The sequence below is a fragment of the Haplochromis burtoni genome, unplaced genomic scaffold (genome assembly GCF_018398535.1).
Source record: "Haplochromis burtoni strain Fernald_Lab_line unplaced genomic scaffold, NCSU_Asbu1 Contig_107, whole genome shotgun sequence".
In the NCBI taxonomy this organism is placed as follows: domain Eukaryota; kingdom Metazoa; phylum Chordata; class Actinopteri; order Cichliformes; family Cichlidae; genus Haplochromis; species Haplochromis burtoni.
The window spans coordinates 19,592-38,287 of NW_024582468.1; the positions used below are offsets into that span (position 1 = coordinate 19,592).

The 18,696-nt window shown below is 42.6% G+C and overlaps 1 protein-coding gene across 5 annotated transcripts in view; it reads right to left on the reverse strand.

Annotated features, from left to right (window-relative positions):
• Positions 1 to 662: 662 nt before the first annotated feature.
• Positions 663 to 18,696, reverse strand: part of arhgef28a (Rho guanine nucleotide exchange factor (GEF) 28a) — a 53,913-nt gene continuing 35,879 nt past the window's right edge. For all 5 annotated transcript variants that reach the window (XM_005949650.2, XM_005949652.3, XM_042223238.1 and 2 more), the window contains 14 exons: positions 17,091 to 17,231; positions 16,654 to 16,904; positions 16,437 to 16,562; positions 16,214 to 16,331; positions 15,807 to 16,061; positions 15,644 to 15,720; positions 15,365 to 15,543; positions 14,969 to 15,060; positions 14,100 to 14,285; positions 12,779 to 13,014; positions 12,099 to 12,146; positions 10,965 to 11,483; positions 8,945 to 9,209; positions 663 to 3,441 (listed from right to left, as the gene is read on the reverse strand). In XM_005949650.2, the coding sequence (XP_005949712.1) occupies positions 3,290 to 3,441; positions 8,945 to 9,209; positions 10,965 to 11,483; positions 12,099 to 12,146; positions 12,779 to 13,014; positions 14,100 to 14,285; positions 14,969 to 15,060; positions 15,365 to 15,543; positions 15,644 to 15,720; positions 15,807 to 16,061; positions 16,214 to 16,331; positions 16,437 to 16,562; positions 16,654 to 16,904; positions 17,091 to 17,231 (2,645 nt within the window). In that variant the 3' untranslated portion in view covers positions 663 to 3,289. The remainder of the gene's footprint in view (positions 3,442 to 8,944; positions 9,210 to 10,964; positions 11,484 to 12,098; positions 12,147 to 12,778; positions 13,015 to 14,099; positions 14,286 to 14,968; positions 15,061 to 15,364; positions 15,544 to 15,643; positions 15,721 to 15,806; positions 16,062 to 16,213; positions 16,332 to 16,436; positions 16,563 to 16,653; positions 16,905 to 17,090; positions 17,232 to 18,696) is intronic.

Here is an 18,696-nt window from a genome sequence, read left to right on the forward strand (position 1 = left end):
CAAAATGTACTAAGCCAGAAAAAAGACCGGGGCGTGCAGCTGACATGGAATGAAGTGGGTGTTTACAAAATATGCAATAGTCTGTGAAATAATAAGATGCAAATTGGGGGCAGAGCCGGGACCCTGTTGCTATCACAGACATCTGCTCTTCTTAAACCGCGACAGACGCAGAGACACAGGAGGAGCACACGAAATATATTACTTTTATTGTCAGGAAAAAACCTGGAAGCTCTGTTTTTGTTTTTGGCCTCTCGTGAAAAGATCACTTTTGGTTCGCAGGAATCCGTATTTGAAAATAGCAAATAATGAAATGCCCAAGAAACGTATGGTTTGTTGCAAAACAACATATTGCATTCATCTGATACTGGAGCGGATTTTATGATTGCAATTCAGCAGTGCGCTCACATAGGAAATCATTGACTTTCACGCACCTGGTCTGCCACCTGTCACTGCTGGCAGCTGAACGGGAAGCTCAATCACACATCTGTTTACACTGTTGGAGACACTGCACAAGGAGACCAAGGACATAAAAACTGAAGTGTTATTGTCACCCATGCTGAGCTCTCTGTTTATGATTCAGCTATTTTGCTGTTTCAGTGTAATAAACCCCATCATGTAGCCCCATCAAACAAACCTCAAGAAAAACAAAGCACCGCGGGAAATTCTTTTTAAATGCAATTTTATCAGTAAAGTCAAGAATGTACAACACATGAGCTCAAAACAAGAAAATAGACCTGGTTACACACGTTCACGTCTTTGTGCAATAGAACCCTTCACACCGCACAGTAAAACATGACTTTTTTTAATAAATAAATAAAAGCACATAAGTTATGTACATGGTATTAAGTCAAAACTTCAAAATACTCCACTGCCTTGTGGTCTGATTACACTACAACAGAAATCAAACAAGATTCATGTTATAGTGCCTGTACAAACACTAGGAGACACCTAAAGCATTGGCACATTTGATACAAAAAAAATAAAAAATCGTCAGGAGAAGCAATATGTAAATGCTAGCTGCATTGTAATAGTTCAGCACAGAGCACAAGAGCATCAATAAGGCAACTTCTTATTGTTCTGGGCACTTGGGAGGATATTTATATTAATACATTTTTCACCCTATGAAGCAAGCAAAGAAAGACAGCTAAACTGAGCAAACATATTTATGATGCTGAACTTTAAGCACTGTAGTTCAATGGTTCCTCAGTCTTAGTTTAGGGTCTTAGCACACTAATATTACTAAATCAGCACTAAGTACAAAGAGAGACCCGTTAGGTCATTTTGTTTACAGGAACTGTTCAAAACTGTAGCATTTGCAAAATTAAAGGGACATTTGGTTTTATGAAAGAAGCACATTGTAATGGCTATGAAATGACAGTGTTTAGGCTTGCTGCCAAAAAATATCACTGTAACTATGCAGTTCTTCCTGCCACTGGTACTAAATCTGGACTAAAAAGCAGTAAGCACTTTCCCCATTACAATGCACTAATCAGGCAAGGAATAACTGTGGTCGGACATAGTTGCATGACTGAAATTATTCGAATATGTGCAATGAACATTAGCTACTTACATTCAGAGTGCAGCCATAGATTTAAAACAGGAATGTAGTAGTTACTACATGACAGCAATTTCACTGAAAAGGACACAGGCACTTAAAATCAACCTTGCTTTTATGTAGACATATAACTAGACTACAACCAGTTGGCAACCAGTTCGAGTACATATTGCAAAAGACAAGACGAATTTCACTTATTGGCACAGACTGACTCGGACTGATTCCAATTTGTTGGCAATATGTCTGTGTTTATAAATTAGGTGCCAGTTATTTGCAACCCTTGACAAATGTGTCTGAGTGATTTCAATCCAAGCTTGTGACTGTTTGGAGACAGGTATGCCTTACCAGGTGACCTGTGCAATCTTCTTGCAATAAAAAGTCGTCACCCAGAGGTTGAAGGTGTTGCACCAGTTGGTCAAGCTAACTACTTCCAATTAGTCGCTGAATGCACAAAAAAAAAGAAAGAAATCAATCCAATTATCACTTTAGTCACAAGTAGGATGCAATTTTATTTTTACTAGAGCAGTTTCTTTACTCTAGTGTGACTGAGCCATTAGTGAGTGGTTGCTCTCCCCAGTTAGATGATGTGATGGGTGTGACAGCGGGTGCTGAAGTCTGTTGCCACTTTTAAATGTTTGACCTGAACATGACACTAGATGAAATGCTAAAGGCTCAATTACGGTGACATTTTTTTCCTGTGGAGATCATTAACGTTTGTACCAAAGGTCATGACATTCCCACCAATATTTGTCAAGACGTTCCAGCCAAGTGTCAAGCAGGATCACAAATGTCTTTAGAAGATGTTATGGAAATATATCCAACAGCTTTTAGGACATTTCATTTCATTTCTGATGGACAGTTGGACAATCCAAAGAGCCAGGCTAAATTTTGACTTCAGGACTTAAGGCGGTTTGAGCGAGTGTGCTTTTGTGTATTGCAGGAAATAATACTCAAGTGCTCGAAAGCTTATTTCTCATTTCTACGCCCTGATAAAACTGACAGATTAGCCCAGCTGCAACATCCCCACTAAGACCATAACTGGGCTTATTTTTTAAACAAGAAAAACATGCTTCAGATAAAAGGAAATAAATGAGACGGCAAGACTGCAAAACGTGGGACTGATGTTGTCGGCTCTCATCTCTCATTTCTAATGATCTGTGCTCCCCATTGCTCTTTAGCTGGTAAATAAACAGGACCTGTCTGATGAATGAAACAGGGACAGTTTACTCCAAGGGAAAGCAATCGCCCACCTGAGAGATCCAGGCTGATGTTTCACTGATATGGAGTATATGCTTTTCTCTCACTCAGTGGGAACAATAATAAATATAGCGCTGGAGGGGTGAGATATGCAGGACCTGAGAAAAGGGAGAGACGGTAAAAAGCAGAGAAGGGGAAAAGGGCTGCAGGGGATTTGACAGTCAATATATGGCCAGATATATACACAGACACACAGACACAGAAGAAGAAGACAGAAAACAAGGAACACTGAACACTCAGTGGTGTTTTGAGCTAAGGTGCATGACAAGTGAGACAGAGTCTGTTTCTCTCTCAATGTTGCCAGAAACTGTTTACAAAAAAAGACCAAAATAACCTTTCAATGGTAGAAAACAAGCATGCCGAAAAACAAATGTAAAAAAACAGAAATGCTTTCTTAAGGCGGCACAGTCCAGTACTGATGCTGATTGTGAATGTCTTTCACCGGGTGTTTTTTTAGAGTTTGAAATGCACCAACGTTCATAGGTACACAATAGTTTCCTCCCTGCCCTCCTCTCCTCCACTGTCGGTCTCCAGGGAAACCAGCTGAGGGTCACCGGGATGCGGGCGCACCGGATACGGGTCAGTTCCACTTGCTGTTAGTGACCAGGTCTCCCCATTGTAGCTGTGATCTGAGTGGGCACAAAAAAACACACCATTTGTAGGAGAAATACAATTACTGAAATTGAACAATGAGACATTATTTATTCACCACTGATCAAGTATCCGACAGTATGGGACACGTAGCCACGTGTTTAATGAGCTCGGTCTAATTGCTTAGCCCACTTATGTAATCACTAACAGCATACAGATTAGGCGCTGCTGAGCCTGCTGCTCCCTCCTGCACCGTGTCTGAAAATGGGGAAAAAAGAGAATTTCAAGCTATGCATCACACCCCCTCAGCTCAGGCGTGTCACTTTTATCAGCAGCTTTCTCAACACGATCAATTGTCAGGCTTCGATGACATCAGCCTCCTCGCAAGTGATGGCGGACAAAAAGAGAGGAGGAGACAAGGGACCAGAAATGACAAATGAAACTGCTAACACCTACGAGTTGGCAAGCATATGGTTACGCTGAATTACTCTCACAGCAAAATACTATAACCCTGACCAGCCTGTAGTTGCTGTTCTCATAATCTTTTTCAAGGATTAGTATCATTATTATTCAGATGCAATTAGCTCTTAAAGAGGCTATGCTTTTGTAGGTGGTAACTATCACTTGTCTCTGCTACGCTTGCATTCTTTTTTCCCTCCATGTGCTGTCTAGCATTAGGGCAGGTGTGCTGTCATGGTAACAGATGGCGTGAACTATAAATTGCCTCATTGTGTCCCTGTAGGAAAGTGTCTGTTTGATTAATTATATAAGAGTCTGTCAGAGTAGCTCTGTTAGCCAACACACAGGCCAGGCCTCCACTAGATGAGATGTAAAGATAAAAATACCAAATCTCTTTCTTTGAGTTTCATCCATGAAATATTAAGATTGAGTGATAATGTGACATGCATGCTGTTAAATATTTAAATTGCAATAAACACAAGGCTGTTAAAGCGTGGCACGGGGTTGTTTTATTTTCTGTCTACAGCAGTGAAAGGTAAATACTACACTACTGCTGTGTGTCATACTTAAACTCACTATTTTGAGTGCAGAAGTGTGTTCACTTTATCAACTATGGATACATGAAGTACTTTAAGAGTTGGTGTACTCGTAATGGTCAGAAAGCCCAAAATTCCTGATGTTTGACTCGTCAAAATTCAAACACTACAGAAACAAGTGCTCGCTCTGCAGAAAGTAGTGTACAAAAGAGAAGTATCCACTTTAACAACTTAGCATCGCATTTTAGTTCACAGCATGAAATAAAATGCAGCACAACAAGAGATGAGTCTATTTTTTGAAGTGTATGTATTTTTTTGATTTGCATACATAAACCAAATGCAAAATTGGTGCTGACAGTTTAACCAGATGATTTACAATCAGGGAAGAGCTCGCACCTCTCCCAAGTTCCTGATCAAATTCAAATCAGCAATGATTTTCTAACCCCAGCCACCCGGCGATTGTCACCGTTTTATTTTTAATTTAACGATGCTCCCAATGTCTGGCATAATTATTGTTTGGAAGCAGCCACGACCAAGAGAGTATGTGCTGTAATAAATCCTTTATTGACCAATTATGGCTCAGTCACACTAGAGTAAAAACAGCACGCTGACCTCCTTGTGTCTATGAAAAGTCGATGGTTGACTGAGAATTGCAACGAACTTTGTTGCTTTCGGAAACTGATTGCGGGTACTTGCATCCCAAACAATCACCATCCAACTCAGACTGACTGCAGACAGGTTGCTGAAGGTTGCAACCTGTCTGCAAATCATAAATGCAGGCAGACTGCCAACACATCTCTGCAAAACATCGCTTGGTAATAGTGGACTTGACTTGATTACTAACAGGTTGTATTCTGGTTACATTCGTATATAAAATCAAGTATGTCTGATTTTACAGTTTAATCAATGTCCTGCAGCAAATACGTCGTTATTGGTGGAGGCAATTCTGAATTCCTGATCGAAATCTACAAGGTTCTGGCTGGACTCTGAATTTTGCTGAATGCTTTTCGGTTGTCTGTTGTATTAAGAGTGTGCATGTGAGGATGGATGACTGACGTCTGCAGATCAAATTTACCTACAAATACAAATAAAGTAACCTCAAAGTGACCAGTTGTTAATATGATTTTTTGTGCAGAAGACAACAGATAAACTGCAGTTTTCAAGAAATTCTTCACACATAATCTACATATTATCACAAAGAGATTTCATTTAATTGCCAACCTGACCCAATTCGGTTGCACACTCATAGCAGACTAACTGCAGACTGACTCCATCAAGCATAGCTTGTTGTTCTATTGCCATATTGTTGCAGTTGCTTTGAATATATGTCTCCAACTACTGTTTTCCCCGTGTGACTGAAGCATTCACAGATTTCTAGCTTTCTGTAGGGGATATCATGTTCTATGTATAAAAAACAAACAAAAAAACAAAAACAATAGAATGTTACTTTTTTCATTTAAATTCTGACAATAAATAAAAGCAAACTTAAACAGAATTAGGGCTCAGATTAACTTTAGCCGGCTTCAGCACAATGAAATAAAAGGAAGCGAATGGGATCTCTGTGGATGGGCTCGATGGGTTTGATTGAAGAAGTGGCTGCGTTAAGCTAGTTAAATCTAACCAGCCTGGAGCTGCTGGCCTTAAGCAGAGACAACTCAATTCATTCTTTTTATTTCAGTCTTTTAGTTTTGTGAGCACTTGGACTGACAACAACACGCTGGTGTCAAAAAAACAATACTGTTTATTAGGGAACTAATGATGAATGAATAATGTGCCGTGATCGTTGTGTTATATAGGCTCACAGTGTACAAAGCTTTTTTATTGAATGCCAAGGAATTTTTAATGCCTGATACACAACACTTGGACACCTTTCCACAACCAGTGTTATAAAGAAAGCAGTAAAATGTCCTGATGAAGGGAGGTTTTATTAAGTTTGCACCTTTGCAAGAAAAAAAACCCATTCCTAAGTTATGTGTTACATTATTATTTGTATTGTGTTATGTCCACTGTTTTGTAAGTGTGTGGCAGACTCACAGAAAAATGATCTATTCAAAAGCTACTGTGCACTGCGATGCTTGAGCACAAAGTCACAAAGCAGGTTTTTTTGCCTCCTGCAGCACTTTGCACAGGGTTTGAATTCGTCAGCGTGCCGTAAAGTGAAGCGGCTTCACCTTTCTTTTCTTCCTCAACCTCCTCACAGAGCTCTCGTCTTTTGTGTAAAAAGGTGAACAACAAAAACCTGATACGACTCATCAGATGAAGCGTCAGCGTAAAAAATTCCATCCAACTGGTTCTCCAAGATTACACTGAACCAGAACGAATTATTGAAATCCACTGAATTAAAAAAGGTGTGTGTGTGTGTGTCGTATGCACAAGAAGAAATAGTCACATGCACAGGTGAGGATGAGAAGAGAGATCATATTTTGATCCATGTGACTGACAGCACAATGGATCATTTGCATCTGAAAGAGATTCCTTTTCTTTTCACACGAAAAAAAGAAGAATGGAGATACCAGGTTCCTCCACATACCAGGCAGCTTGTGACCCAGAATGAGATCGCACGAGAGCTCTTAAAATATAAGACTGCACCTAAGACACAAAAACATGTGTGGCGATTTGGCCTTTTATTAACTGTTGAGAAGACCCTCAAGGGACCCACTGAAGAGCCTTGTGGTTACACATCAGCTGGAGCACACCTTGCACTGTAGAGTGCAGGCAGACATCCACCCGGGCTTGTTAACAAGTGACTCAGGTTTCACTGGGGCATTGCGTGTGCTCAATAATGAGGAAAGGTTAATAAGCTGATCAATGGCAAAGAGATTGTGCTGCCTGCTGTAAGCTGGTAAACAATAGCAGGAACACCACATTAGGCTGCGCTGACCCGGTTTTTACGAGGGCTCAGGGAGACAGGCCGAATGTAAACTGTAATTTTCCCCGCCTGCTGAGAGCATCGGGGCGAGCACGCTGATGAATGGATTAGAAATGGAGACGGGCAAACATGGGAATGTAGCCGACACCTCCAGAGCGCAACCTGATTAATCTGTGACTGCATCTCTCATTCCTCCCCACCCCCCGCACGCTCACGCCGCCCCCTTTTCACCTGATGCGATGACAAGCCATGCTGTAATGAGTTTTGCAAAGATTTCTTTCAGATCGATGCCCCAATCAGTCAGCCATCGCCTGCAGACTGTGATTCACACGCTGTTGTCTCCCCGGCCACTCGATAGATAGAGAAAGCATTGATTTTCTTTTTCCTTTGGCAGGCTCGAGCATTGTGGGGTGGGGTGGAGTTTGGGGGACTCGATACTGCTGCAGGTGGAGGTGGTGGGAGGACAGGCAAGGCCTCACCGTGGATACGGCCTTGAGAGCGCGGCGTGTTTGTGTGTACAGTAGGCTCTCGCATGCATGGGTGAAACCAGTGCAAGCAGAAGGTTTGTTGACATTCTCACAGGGCGCAGATTTCTAATTTATGTTGACAGGGTGATAACACAGTACGCTACTGTTCAAATACATGAGGTAAATGCAATGTGTAGCACTGTGCTAAAATGCATGTTCTTATTACATGTAGTAGAAATGGAAATAAGAAATTGAGCTATTTGGTGCTATAAAAAATACGATCCTCTTTTGAGAGAATTGTCAAAATATATCCCAACCTCAACTTTGAGAGGTCTGTTTGAGCAAAACAAAAGCTCTGAAACCAGCACTGTTACAAGTGTACCAGAGACTCAGATGGAGGCCAGCTGAGGGCTCAGTATCATTAGGTCTTCCTCAAAGAGGAAGGTCCCATCTTATCTTAAAGGCTTCATAGTACCATATCCCCTTTGTGCTCAGACTGAAGGCTTACTTGTGGTTCCTAGGATATTTAAGAAGTAGAATGGGAGGGAGAGCCTTCAGCTTTCAGGCCCCTTTTCTGTGGAAGCAGCTCCCAGTTTGGATTCAAGTGATAGGCAACCTTTCTAATTTTAAGACAAGCCTTTAAACTTTCCTTTCTAAAAAGCTTATAGCTAAGGTTGGATCGGCTGACCCTGCACTTTCCATTTGTTATGCTGCAATAGGTCTAGGCTGCTGGGGGCTTCCTGTGAGGCACCGAGTGTTTTTCCTTCCCACTGTTGCGAACTATTTGCTCATAGAAGGTTGTCTGAATCGTGTGGTTTTCTCCCCACTATTGTAGTATCTTTAGCTTTGAATATAACAGTGACTGTTGTGATTTTTTGCTATATAAATGAAATTGAATTGAACGGACAGAGGAGAGTAAGTACACCAGTGTACAGAACAGAGACGCACGGGATTATTCCCATGAAACTAAAACCAAATCGACACCATCAGTATATCTCAATTAGAACCACTGAAAGCCAAAATGTGAATGCAAATGAAATTCAGTGTATCATACAGTCCAATTACTTCATTAGTTTTTGATCTGTCTGGAAATTAATATAGTACCAAGTAAGTGACTGGAAAAGTTTAAAAAACATATGAGGCCCAAGCTGGATTCGCATTTGTGTCTTCTCTTTCTAACTTTGAAACTGAACTTTGTGGTAATTCTTACCATGCCTTCCTGCAGTGCTGTAGAGGTATCCAGTCCCCATCATCCATCCCTGGGAGTCTGAGTGTTGGCCGTGGGGAGTCTTAGCTCCAGAAGGCTGTCTGCCGTTGGATTGGGCCAGCAGGGAGTTGAGACAATTGTGTGTGCTAGCATCATTTCTTCTGTGGTGCACATGGCGGTTGTTGACGCTGGTACTGGCTAACGCGGCCTCGTTCACAAACACAGAGCCGTTACCGGTATGGCCTCTGGACGGACTTGATGCCGAGTCCTGAGGGAGAGGGAGGAAATGTCAGGGCTCGATCCAGACTATCAAGATCATCTTCGAGAACCGTGAGAACAGGAAGAGGAAACCCATTTTTGTTCCAGGATAAGATCATTAACAAATCATGAATGCTGACAGCTGGATGGCATTCACACCTATGAAATCTGTCAACAATCCACCTTTGAAATACTCACGCATTTACATAAAAAGACCAGGAAACACATTTGACATACCTGCCAACAACTAGAAAAGCCTCCATTTCAAGATCTCTACTTTCCTCAAGCTTTAATTACAAAAAGACAAAAAGTGAGTCACTCGAAATGACATTTTCTCACTTCATGCAATAAACGGATCTCTTTCTCTGTCTCTCTCTCCAATACAAAGAAAGCGAATGAAATTTTATTTTTTGATGCTCGCAGCACTGAAACATTTCTTTCTGTGGATAATATAAAGACTTCACTGTGAAGTTTCTGCAGAGGCAATTTCTTCCAGAGAAAGCCATTTCCAAGAAAAGTGCTCACAGTATGTTCTGTGGATTTATGTGAATAATGGAGAAGCTGTTTCTGGAAAGACACTCTCGCTGACATTTTTTTCTCCCTCACAAATGACTCACTTACCGTTGCAAAGGCAAAAACTCTTAAGAGAAAATGAAAATAAAAGTATATCAACTAAAGGTAAGTGAGGGAACATGTTGTCATTTGGGTGAAGCGACCCTTTAATGTTTGGCTAAGGGCAGATTAGGACTCATCTTCACATAAACATGGCCTTTCCCTCTGCTGAGTGCAGGCAGCACAGCTAATTAGATGCAACCAGAGAGTCAAAGTGTGTGTGTGTGTCATTTGATCTGTCTCTGACCCTATGAACCATTGCCTCTGGCTGAAGCATTAGTGTGTGTGGGGGGGAAACATTAGGACCTGCACTGTCTCGGCACGCTTTTGTTGGATCGACTAAAATAGATGAATGGAAATAAATAAAGACTCCAAAAAGCCAGGAGAGCCTCATCACATCTAGCCTGGAAAAGACCAAGGTGGGGGTGGCGGTTGTGTGTAAATTAATGAGGGACAGAGGGAATATCGAAACCTGAGCCTGCTCATTTGTCCGTCCATTCTGTGCTCTCTGTGTGTCTTCTGAACAAGTCACACCTGCTGCCGAACAGAGCGACACAAGCCCCATAAGCCAGCGGAGGTTCAGATAGATGTACGTGCTAAATTAGTTTCACCACTGCTGCAGTTCCACGTGAGGTATATTGGGACTTAAAGGGCAGGGGGAACAGCACACCCTTTATCCTCCATGCCTTCCAGCTGTGTGGGACATTTTGCTGGAGTGCTTTTCAAACAAAGTGTCGATAATCTAAGCCCCTTTGGGTCACAATTGATTGGTTTCTTAGGCCGTGTGCCTCTGGTTTTAATTATTTTTGTCAGAGCTTTTATTTGCAGTGGTTTAATTATCATCAATCATTAAGATGTTTACTGGTGAGCAGAGCTGCCGGAGCACTAAGACAAATGGTGCTGAAATTGCTCTCATTATCGCAGGTCGTATGTCAAGAGGGGATTGGACTGCTAGGTGTGAATGTGTGAGCCAGCGTAACCCTGGCTGATGGCTGTATGAGAAAAGCTTCTTATTAATGATTTTAGCACAAGAAATACTCCATAGATGCTGTATATCTGCTCCCACTGAGGTCACGAGCGTTAGTGAGGGGCATTACTGGCTCATAGATTCACTGGTAAAAGAAAGGGCTATCACTTCTGGTTCCCCCAATACCTGCTGTCCATCAAGTGGGATGAACATGTGAGGATTCGCAGTTGGAGGGCTGTCCTGCGGCCCGTGCTTCCAGCACTGCAGCAGCTTTTGCTGCTCATCCAGGCGCTCTCGTTCCCTCTCCACGCTCCTCTGGCCCTCCCTGAGTCTCTCCAGGTTCTGCTGGTACTCCTCGAGCTGCTCGTCCAGCTCTACACGTTCACGTCTCAACCTCTCCGCTGCCACCTGGCACTGCCTCTCCCTCTCTTCCAGCATGCTCTCCTGCGCCCCCTGCTGACTCTTCCTAGCCTGGCACTCTCGCTCCCAGCGCTCCTTCTCCTGGCGCAGGCGGTCATGGAGCCGCTGGGCCACCGCCGCCTCCTCCTTCTGCTTCTCCAGGTTACGTTGCTTCTCCTGATCCTGGAGGGCGCTGCCCCGGACACTTGGGAGATGCAGCCGTTGGGCACGAGGGGAAGGGCGGCCGCTCTCTTGGAGAAGGAGCCTCTGGACCTCATAGCAGCTGTCCTGGATGGTCACCGCAGCCTAGCACAGAGAGGGGAAAGTCAAAAGCGACATGGTTCATCAAAATGCAAATGATCAACTGCCACTTTTACCACCGTGTTGCCTCCTCGCAACGTATTTGAATGGCAAAATGTGACGGAGATCACGATCAAGGCTAAAGTGATGACTTTTAATTTTTATGCATTAAGGTCACAGCAACTAGTGACAGGAAGCCACAGCTGCTCATACCCAAAATGAAACTTTGTATATGGAAATCACATCGTGATCAAATCCTCGAGCCTAAGTAGATAGGCAAGAGCGCGCACACACGTCATTTGCAAATACACCCACATTCTCGTCCTCACACAAATTTAAATTTTACACCAAAGAAGGAGCGTGTGTACAGTGAAGCAAAAGATCCTGCTACGTCTCCTGACTGAAAAAACAAAACAAAAAACAGATCAGTGAGATGAGCTCCTGGAGCTCCAGCAGAGTGATGCTTCTGTTTAAAGTGCGCAGGCGAATGAGAGCCTGCTTATGATACAGAACGTATCTGTTCATACTGAGATCACAGGAGGTGTGTTTCTTTTTCTTTTAATTTCTTTGTTGGCCTAATATAGATGAGGGCTGTGAGGAGGGTAAATAAAAATAGCTCACCTGCAGACTGTACAGCAACTGAGTCAGGTTTTGGACACTCTGAGCCACCTGTTAATAGACAGAGTCAGATACAAAATGCAGATTAATGGGTCTTCCGCAGTTTTCATGTGTGAACATCAAGATTTCACTTCCTATTAGTTAGCTACACAAGTAACTACAAGCTGCATTCCTCTTTAAGCTTGAAGTTGCATTGACAGAACACCTGTGCCCCCTGGAGGCCACGCGTGAAATGTCACCACATTGTTTAGGGTTAAATTATCACTCTCTCTTATCAGAGTAATTTACCTCACAGGCCACAGAAAGCTGCAAAGAGCAGCAAGGCTGTTGCACGGTTTTTGGAATAAGTCCCCATATCAATATTTAATGCTGCAATACCTCAGGAAACTAAATGGACTTCCTTTATTATGAACTTATCAATGATTCATTAGATTAAGGCCAAAATGTAATTCTAATAGACTGCACTGAATTATTAAAGCAACAACCTTGAGCCACACATCTGTAAAGACGTGGAAAGAAGCCGTGCTCAGATGCAAGAAACACGTTACCTCTGCAGTACAGCAGCGAGGGAGGCATTGCCTCCTGATATCTGCATCAATATTTAACTCAAAAAGCAATTTAATTTATCTTCTCTGTTTATATGGTGAAGTCACAGCACACATTTTAAACAGCAGGTTGCGTACCTTCAAGTCAACGTCGCCTCGATTGTCTTTTTGAAAGTCAGTTGTGGACTGAAATACAAAGGTCTCAGGCCAGCTCCCCTCGCTGCCCCGAGGGTCTTCAGGCGAGACCTCCAAAGAGTCTGAGGGCTCGACGGGTACGGCAGGGCTGACAGGAAACACGGAGTCTGTGTCAGAGTTCTGGCTGTGACTCGACAGTGAACGGGCCTTGGACGATAACATGGCCTTTAGGTTCTCAGCTGGAAAAAAAACAGACGGGACAAGTGTAAAACTCAAACTAGTAAGATCAGTAACAACATTACTGAATCAACTGAAGCCATCAACAGTTCAATTTTGTTGTAAGAACATAATCCAAGTTTTCTCGCCGGAGCTGTTGGCCTTTTAAAAATCATGTAACTCTGTTAAATTAAAGCGCCAGCATCTCATACTTTATGAATTTTCCTAAAATGGGTTTATTCATCATGTAGTGCAGCGGTCCCCAACCTTTTTTGCACCATGGCCCGACAATATTTTCATGGACCGGCCTTAAGGTGTCGCGGATCAATACAACAAAATAAAACTAGCACCGGTACTGAAAAAAAGAAGATTTATTCATAACACACGTGAAAAGACCCAGGAAAACCGAGTTAACGATAAAAACGATAACAAAATAACGCTGAAAACCGATAAAAACCCTGAAAACCATACATTTCACACCTGAGCCTCAACTCCCGCGGCCTGGTACCAAACGACTCACGGACCGGTACCGGTCCGAGGCCCGGGGGTTGGGGACCGCTGAGTTAGTGGATTACAGGGTGTGTGGAACAAAAAGAAAAAAAATCCCTTTCAACCTAGCACCAAAGACGTTACTTTGATCCCATGGAAATTAAGCTAAAACAACAGATGCTGCCTGCCGTGCTGTTTAGCATTATGCATTTTTTGCACCCCTTTAAATATATATACCAAGAGCTAGAGCTAGCTTGCTAAGATTATTTATATCTCTTACTTATATTTGTGATTTTCTGATTTATTCTTACAGTGTAAATATGTTTCTTCTTTTTGCATGTATTGCTCTTTCTGTTTATAAAACACAACAATAAAGGAATTAGGAACATAGGTTTTTGGATATTTTTCCTCTGTACTGTATTGCTACAGTAGATTTTTTAATTAAATGATCAAGATGTGATCAAGTGCAAACTCTCAGCTTCAATTCAAGGGGTTTTACAAAAGCTTTTCAATAACTGTTTAGGATTTTTACAAGTACTATAAGGAGTACTGTAAGTTGAGAACACTGTGGATATGAAAATATGTTTGCTGAAGTGTGCAGTGCATGTGAAGGTTTCACCTTCTTGCAGCGCAGCGGTCAGCAGCGCAGAAGCCTGGAGAAGCTCCTCTGAGTGTGGCTGCACCAGCAGTCGCGGTTCAGCTAGCGAAGCCTCCATCCTCCCACTCAGAACAGAGAGCTGTGTGTAGATCTGCAGCTTCTCCGCCAGGCTAGAGCAGATCTGCTGGTCCTGGCTCGTCAGGCTCTCTGGTACAAGAGTTCATGTAGTTCAAAGAGCGTAAAATGTTAACAGCTACTATGTTTACAGTTTTTCTCAGTTGCTTTGGCTCATTTCTTAAATGACAGCTGAACGTAGCCAAATCATGTGTGAAACTCTTCAGAACAGTCTGTTACTTTAGCACTTCAGAACAAGCTTTAATTGTTATTAGTGTTTGCAAATGTTTTAGAACATTTAGGCAAGAGACGACACTCAGCGTGGTGTAATTGAAACCATTCAGAGATGCTTCAGTCTTTAATAATGCTTCTATACGCTCAATATTTTTACTCTTGATAATATGTGAGCATCAATTCATTTGCAGCTCAATGAACAGCGAATAGTCCATCTAACAGTCACAAATATGCTGAGCCAACATGTGCAAGTCATCAGACTGTAAAGCATCTTTTAGAGCTTCAGTGCAACAAAGTTACAACAATGTAACATTTTTCCATTACAATAGATGCAAAACATCATTTTGACAAATGCATAAAAGGCAGCAGGCAAGTTAAGAACCTTTGGCAGTTCATCTGCAGTGTTTTAACATTTTAAGAGAAATGCATCTGCAGAGCCAAAACAACAGCACTGAAAAAACACCCCAACCCTGTAATAAATCTACATTTAAAATAATTACGGTCAATAGGAAAAACACCCCAAACAAAATGGTTAAAAATACCTTGTAGCTTTTGGATCTTCTGAAAACGAGCCTCGGCAGCTCGCTTCTCCTCGTCCGATTCACTTGTGTATTCCTCTTCGTCCTCCGGACAGCTGAACAGAAGCGACAGTTAAATCAGGTCAGGCAGGCAAATGTGTACACATCATAAAATCTGTGTATTCAGTTCTCAAAATCCTCCTTTTCCCCACAATTTAAACTGTAATTTAATTCAGTTTAGTTTTATTTATATAGCACCAAATTACAACAACAGACACCTCAAGGTGCTTTATATTGTAAGGTAGAGACCCTACAATAATACAGAGAAAACCCCAACAATCAAACAAACCCGAATGAGCAAGAATCTGGTGACGGTGGGAAGGAAAAACTGGCAGGTTCAGGCAAGGGCCTCATACACACCTCTCTACGGCCTCTCTAATGAGCCTCATCCATGTGTTTCGCTCCTCTTTGGACGACGTGTGGACCTCATACATTTCTGGTCCAGCCGCTGAGGCGCTGATCAGAAACATCCCTCTCTCTTCGTTCGCTACTTCCCGAACTATTAACTTCTGTAGTGGAATCACTGGAGGCTTCTGGTCCTTTAACACATTTAAAGCATGGAGAAAAAAAACAAAACAAAACATCAATCATCCTTACATGGTGCAGTGTTTATTACTGATTTCTTTACTGAATGCGTACCACAGTTGCAAATGTGTACTTCTGGTCTTTTTCTTGGAGGAAGATGAGGGTGTCTGTGAGTAGCAGCGCCAGGACGTCTGGGCAAAATAACGACAGGTAGAAAAACAGTTAGATCAGATAGGATGCAAAAATGACACATGAACTTCTGAGTATCATGTATCACCTTTGAGTCGCCCGGTGGCAGTCTTCCACAGGAGCACCCCCTGGTGTTTGAGCACTTGTCCGGGCCCCATCATATCCTGCTTGCGGAAGGTGTGTCCGCTCTTCAGCTTAGCTGCGCTGCGGTTCTCCATGCGATTAAAGACTTCCTGTAGCCTCTGGTGCCGTTCGTATTCGCTGACCCTCATGTCCACGGCTGCTATCACCTCTCGAATGTGAGCCAGGGCTTTCGAAAGGTCTGTGTGCTCCTCTGTTTCCTCTGATGGACAGAGCAAAGGAAAAACAAAAAGAAAAAAAAAGAGGGTTTTCTTGTTTTTTTAACTAAAGTAAGGTTTTATTTTTTGTCCCCCCAACACGTAGGTTTAGTAATCATAAGAGCCTGTAGCCAGCAGAGGGCAGTAGATGACTGACCTTGAGTATAGCGTAGAATCCTCTCTAGCAGCACTGGGTACTTTGTAATCCTTTGGGTTACCAGCAAGATGCACTCTGGGATTTCCCTCCGTCGCACCAAAGAATTATTCCCTTGTTGCTTTAAAAATGAAGTATAGCAATTATGAAAGATCTAGTGAGGTGAAAGGGAGTGAGTCTATTTTAATTTAATGATTTTTGAAAGCATGACACAAACGTTAAATACCCTGATGAAGGTCTGAAATCTTTTGTTATGTTGTTGGAGCTCTTTGAAAAAGCTGACAGCTTCATTATGGCGGCTGCAGAATTCCCCGTATACCTGCTTCATCTTCTCCCCGTTCTCATCCGTGAACTGCAAAAAGTAGAACCAGGCGACTCAAACATGACCTAATCCGGTCTAACCACACCTGAGACAAAAGGTATACCCATGAACACCAGCTAACCTGCTGGAGCAAGATGTCTCCTATTCTCTGGATGAGGTAGTTCCTGTGGCCCTGAGGCTGGGTCGAGCTGTGTCGCCGTTCCTTCATGGTGGCAAAGAAGGCGTGGTGAAAGAGAAGCAGCTGATCCAGACAGGGGAAGACTCGCTCCACCGCTTCGGTGTCCAGCTGCACCTCTTGTCTCATGCCTCGCCGGAAAATCTCGGCCATGATGTGCAGAGTTTGCAGGTGATGAAGCTCGGTCTGCATCAACTCTGGATCAGGGTGGGGGAGGTGTTAGATTTGGGACATGTGCTAAATTATGCCAATAAAAAGCTGAATCTCTTACTCAGTCTTAAAACGGTTTTCTGTGGTTTGACACTTTTACATATGAAATCCTGACACATGCAGAAAGTAAAGCATTCCAGGAGACGCCTTTCACAACAGCAACATCTGCTTACCATAGATTACATCCTGCCTCTTGACAGCTCGTTTGTCTTGCTTCTTGCAGAACTTGTGCTCAACCGTCAGGCTCCATGATTCAGCTTCATATTCCACAGAATCAGCTGATATGTCACTGTGGATGTATGAGTCTGTGCAGTCTGCAGATGGAAAGAGGCATACGAATCACTTTCATTTCTTTCAGTCAGTTTTGTTTATTTTCTGTAACATTTTATTTAGTAAAAAGAGACTCCCTAGCTTCTGTCCCCACAAGTTTGACAAAATGACACCTGCAAGCTCTAACAAGGTGTCCAACTTTTTAACTGTTCAGCATTTTAATTGAATGATAAAAGAAAGTTTGGACGCTTCTTATCTCACATAATGTTTGTGTACGATTTAATAGCGTAACCTTGAAATACAAAATGTTATGAGAATGTCAACAAAGTGCAGGTTATAATGTTCTCACTACAAGATGATAACAGTGAAAAAAAGCTTCACAGTACAGTGTTCAGAAACCACCTGCAGGATATCAGTGAGGCCTGAGATTTAGAGGGAATCACAGAGAAGTTGTTGGAGACAGATTATACAACAATCCACACTTAAAGTCTTCCCATGCGAAAGTCTGGGATCACATTTTTGATCTTCAGTTGATCCTAGCAGCACTGGGTACCTCGTGATCCTTCGTGTAAACGATCCTTAGATGCCATCAGACCAAAACAAGTCAAGTTTAGTGACTATATGTTACTTTCGGCTGCTCTGGACACACACACACACACACACATACACTGATACACACTCATCCCCCCTCCCTTTCCAAACGCCTTCGATGCTTGTTCCCTCCCGGGGAAGATGGCGGTCGACTGGACCAGCGCAGACATGCTGCAGGACCAGATGCGCTGTCTACACCGGCTCTCTCTCACCCTTTTACCCGCACCTGTTGCTTGTCTTGTGTTTCTGTGCTGTATTGATACTCATGTGCTTTTTGTGCCAGGGTGTTTTTTTCTGTTATCAAACTGTTCTCCCATTAGGAGCTCAGTCTGAGTGGAGGTTTTTTTTCCTCCTCTCACTTCATGTTATGTATTTTTGTTGTCTTTTCCTGTCAGCCTCCCTCTCTGACATGTCTTCCCAATGTGTTGTTTGTGTAAAGTTTGGTCAGAAGGTTCCTTTATAAGTGCGCATGCGCCATTAGCGTGCTGCCTGCTGTAACCCATAATTTCCTTCGGGATTAATATTAGTATTCTGATTCTGATTCTAACTTGTTACAAAGGATCAGCAGGTACTTAAATGTTTAAGCAAGAAGAATCCTCTAAAGTCAGATGTTGGAACTCTGAGCTTAGTGCATTTCATTAGCAAAGACAGAAAATTAAGGGCTGCTCTAACTTTACAAATCCAAGTTGAGGGGGGCATTACAGATTAAAATCCTCACTTAAATATTAGTTTAACTGGTGTGCATAAATTGGCTAGCTGTCTGTCCCTCTGTGTTAGCCCTTTGATGGACTGGCACACCCTCCAGGGTGTCACTAGTCCCTCTGTGACCCTGCACTAGTTAAGTGGTTAAGAAAAAGGATAGATGCATTTCAAATACTGGATAAATTGCTATGATATTCTGGAAAACGGAAAAAATAG